Source organism: Panulirus ornatus, chromosome 7, assembly GCF_036320965.1.
Source record: "Panulirus ornatus isolate Po-2019 chromosome 7, ASM3632096v1, whole genome shotgun sequence".
Taxonomy (NCBI): domain Eukaryota; kingdom Metazoa; phylum Arthropoda; class Malacostraca; order Decapoda; family Palinuridae; genus Panulirus; species Panulirus ornatus.
In genome coordinates this window covers 8,823,023-8,828,022 of record NC_092230.1, presented here as the reverse complement: position 1 = coordinate 8,828,022, position 5,000 = coordinate 8,823,023, and the positions used below count along the sequence as shown (strand labels likewise).

Genomic DNA, 5,000 nt, shown 5'->3' with positions numbered 1-5,000 from the left:
GGGTCCCGGGTTCGATCCTGGTTGTTGGAGGTCTGTATGATATATATATATATATATATATATATATATATATATATCCCTGGGGATAGGGGAGAAAGAATACTTCCCACGTATTCCCTGCGTGTCGTAGAAGGCGACTAAAAGGGGAGGGAGCGGGGGGGCTGGAAATCCTCCACTCTCAATTTTAATTTTCCAAAAGAAGGAACAGAGAAGGGGACCAGGTGAGGATATTCCCTCAGAGGCCCAGTCCTCTGTTCTTAACGCTACCTTGCTAGCGCGGGAAATGGCGAATAGTTTGAAAGAAAGATATACATATATAGATATAGATATATGCCTAGGTGGCTTTCTGCTACCCACCCTCGCTGCCACACCACTGCTCGATTAACCACGCCTCTCGCCCACAGGTCTTGGCCCTGAACCAGGTGTTCGCCACGCAGCCAGAGATCCTCCACGAATACAACCCACTGCAGGACCTGCCGTGCGGTGAGCTGCCCGCCGACACCTCCTCCTTCTACAGCGTGTGTGGTGAGGAGGTCTGGCGACCCGCTTCGGCGCACCTCAGTTCCAGCGTCTGCTGCCACCCCGTCAGCCACACCCCAGTCTGGTAGGTCGCGGGGACACGCTTCTACCCAGTTGAGAATCTTGAGATGTGTAGCCATATGGGGTAGTGAGCGCCCTAAGCCTATGATATATATACCAAGTCGACCCATAACGCATGTGGGTGGAGCCTGCTTGCTACGTCATCTGGCCCTAAACAAAGAAAACGTGCTGGTACAGGGTTAAGGAAAACGTAGATTCATCTACACTTTGCTCACACTGCTCACAGTGTCCATACTTTCCCTCACAGTATCCATATCTTCCCTCACAGTATCCATATCTTCCCTCACAGTATCCATATCTTCCCTCACAGTATCCATGCCTTCCCTCACAGAATCCATACCTTCCCTCACAGTATCCATACCTTCCCTCACAGTATCCATGCCTTCCCTCACAGTATCCATACCTTCCCTCACAGTATCCATACCTTCCCTCACAGTATCCATACCTTCCCTCACAGTATCCATACCTTCCCCTCACAGTATCCATACCTTCCCTCACAGTATCCATACCTTCCCTCACAGTATTCATATCTTCCCTCACAGTATCCATGCCTTCCCTCACAGTATCCATACCTTCCCTCACAGTATCCATGCCTTCCCTCACAGTATCCATACCTTCCCTCACAGTATCCATACCTTCCCTCACAGTATCCATGCCTTCCCTCACAGTATCCATACCTTCCCTCACAGTATCCATACCTTCCCTCACAGTATCCATACCTTCCCTCACAGTATCCATACCTTCCCTCACAGTATCCATTCCTTCCCTCACAGTATCCATACCTTCCCTCACAGTATCCATACCTTCCCTCACAGTATCCATACCTTCCCTCACAGTATCCATACCTTCCCTCACAGTATCCATACCTTCCCTCACAGTATCCATGCCTTCCCTCACAGTATCCATACCTTCCCTCACAGTATCCATACCTTCCCTCACAGTATCAATACCTTCCCTCACAGTATCCATGCCTTCCCCTCACAGTATCCATACCTTCCCTCACAGTATCCATACCTTCCCTCACAGTATCCATACCTTCCCTCACAGTATCCATACCTTCCCTCACAGTATCCATACCTTCCTCACAGTATCCATACCTTCCCTCACAGTATCCATACCTTCCCTCACAGTATCCATACCTTCCCTCACAGTATCCATACCTTCCCTCACAGTATCCATACCTTCCCTCACAGTATCCATACCTTCCCTCACAGTATCCATACCTTCCCTCACAGTATCCATACCTTCCCTCACAGTATCCATACCTTCCCTCACAGTATCCATACCTTCCCTCACAGTATCCATACCTTCCCTCACAGTATCCATACCTTCCCTCACAGTATCCATACCTTCCCTCACAGTATCCATACCTTCCCTCACAGTATCCATACCTTCCCTCACAGTATCCATACCTTCCCTCACAGTATCCATACCTTCCCTCACAGTATCCATACCTTCCCTCACAGTATCCATACCTTCCCTCACAGTATCCATACCTTCCCTCACAGTATCCATACCTTCCCTCACAGTATCCATACCTTCCCTCACAGTATCCATACCTTCCCTCACAGTATCCATACCTTCCCTCACAGTATCCATACCTTCCCTCACAGTATCCATACCTTCCCTCACAGTATCCATACCTTCCCTCACAGTATCCATACCTTCCCTCACAGTATCCATACCTTCCCTCACAGTATCCATACCTTCCCTCACAGTATCCATACCTTCCCTCACAGTATCCATACCTTCCCTCACAGTATCCATACCTTCCCTCACAGTATCCATACCTTCCCTCACAGTATCCATACCTTCCCTCACAGTATCCATACCTTCCCTCACAGTATCCATACCTTCCCTCACAGTATCCATACCTTCCCTCACAGTATCCATACCTTCCCTCACAGTATCCATACCTTCCCTCACAGTATCCATACCTTCCCTCACAGTATCCATACCTTCCCTCACAGTATCCATACCTTCCCTCACAGTATCCATACCTTCCCTCACAGTATCCATACCTTCCCTCACAGTATCCATACCTTCCCTCACAGTATCCATACCTTCCCTCACAGTATCCATACCTTCCCTCACAGTATCCATACCTTCCCTCACAGTATCCATACCTTCCCTCACAGTATCCATACCTTCCCTCACAGTATCCATACCTTCCCTCACAGTATCCATACCTTCCCTCACAGTATCCATACCTTCCCTCACAGTATCCATACCTTCCCTCACAGTATCCATACCTTCCCTCACAGTATCCATACCTTCCCTCACAGTATCCATACCTTCCCTCACAGTATCCATACCTTCCCTCACAGTATCCATACCTTCCCTCACAGTATCCATACCTTCCCTCACAGTATCCATACCTTCCCTCACAGTATCCATACCTTCCCTCACAGTATCCATACCTTCCCTCACAGTATCCATACCTTCCCTCACAGTATCCATACCTTCCCTCACAGTATCCATACCTTCCCTCACAGTATCCATACCTTCCCTCACAGTATCCATACCTTCCCTCACAGTATCCATACCTTCCCTCACAGTATCCATACCTTCCCTCACAGTATCCATACCTTCCCTCACAGTATCCATACCTTCCCTCACAGTATCCATACCTTCCCTCACAGTATCCATACCTTCCCTCACAGTATCCATACCTTCCCTCACAGTATCCATACCTTCCCTCACAGTATCCATACCTTCCCTCACAGTATCCATACCTTCCCTCACAGTATCCATACCTCTCCTCACAGTATCCATACCTTCCCTCACAGTATCCATACCTTCCCTCACAGTATCCATACCTTCCCTCACAGTATCCATACCTTCCCTCACAGTATCCATACCTTCCCTCACAGTATCCATACCTTCCCTCACAGTATCCATACCTTCCCTCACAGTATCCATACCTTCCCTCACAGTATCCATACCTTCCCTCACAGTATCCATACCTTCCTCACAGTATCCATACCTTCCCTCACAGTATCCATACCTTCCCTCACAGTATCCATACCTTCCCTCACAGTATCCATACCTTCCCTCACAGTATCCATACCTTCCCTCACAGTATCCATACCTTCCCTCACAGTATCCATACCTTCCCTCACAGTATCCATGCCTTCCCTCACAGTATCCATACCTTCCCTCACAGTATCCATACCTTCCCTCACAGTATCCATACCTTCCCTCACAGTATCCATACCTTCCCTCACAGTATCCATACCTTCCCTCACAGTATCCATACCTTCCCTCACAGTATCCATACCTTCCCTCACAGTATCCATACCTTCCCTCACAGTATCCATACCTTCCCCTCACAGTATCCATACCTTCCCTCACAGTATCCATACCTTCCCCTCACAGTATCCATACCTTCCCTCACAGTATCCATACCTTCCCTCACAGTATCCATACCTTCCCTCACAGTATCCATGCCTTCCCTCACAGTATCCATGCCTTCCCTCACAGTATCCATACCTTCCCTCACAGTATCCATACCTTCCCTCACAGTATCCATGCCTTCCCTCACAGTATCCATACCTTCCCTCACAGTATCCATACCTTCCCTCACAGTATCCATACCTTCCCTCACAGTATCCATACCTTCCCTCACAGTATCCATACCTTCCCTCACAGTATCCATACCTTCCCTCACAGTATCCATACCTTCCCTCACAGTATCCATACCTTCCCTCACAGTATCCATACCTTCCCTCACAGTTTCCTTGCAGCTGAAGGTTTAGGGCCACGTGACGTCACAAGGCGACCTGCGCAGCCTGGTCCATGTTTTGGAGTCAGAGTGGGTTGACTTGGTATATATATAGGTATATATATAGGTATGTTATCCCTGGGGATAGGGGATTAAGAATACTTCCCACGTATTCCCTGCGTGTCGTAGAAGGCGACTAAAAGGGGAGGGAGCGGGGGGCTGGAAATCCTCCCCTCTCGGGTTTTTTTTTTTTTTTTTTTTTTTTTTTTCAATTTTCAAAAGAAGGAACAGAGAATTGGGCCAGGTGAGGGTATTCCCTCAAAGGCCCAGTCCTCTGTTCTTAACGCTACCTCGCTAATGCGGGAAATGGCGAATAGTTTGAAAGAAAGAAAATATAGGTATGTATAAAAGAAAGAGACAGGAGGTCAAGAGAAAGGTGCAAGAGGTGAAAAAAAGGGCAAATGAGAGTTGGGGTGAGAGAGTATCATTAAATTTTAGGGAGAATAAAAAGATGTTCTGGAAGGAGGTAAATAAAGTGCGTAAGACAAGGGAGCAAATGGGAACTACAGTGAAGGGCGCAAATGGGGAGGTGATAACAAGTAGTGGTGATGTGAGAAGGAGATGGAGTGAGTATTTTGAAGGTTTGTTGAATGTGTTTGATGATAGAGTGGCAGAT

General features: G+C 47.8%; 1 protein-coding gene across 1 annotated transcript in view; it reads left to right on the top strand.

The window, feature by feature from the left end:
- The window catches only part of LOC139749409 (uncharacterized), a 165,173-nt gene that overhangs the window by 132,395 nt on the left and 27,778 nt on the right, over positions 1–5,000 (top strand). The window contains exon 3 of the mRNA XM_071663240.1: positions 405–604. Coding sequence (XP_071519341.1) covers positions 405–604 — 200 coding nt within the window. The remainder of the gene's footprint in view (positions 1–404; positions 605–5,000) is intronic.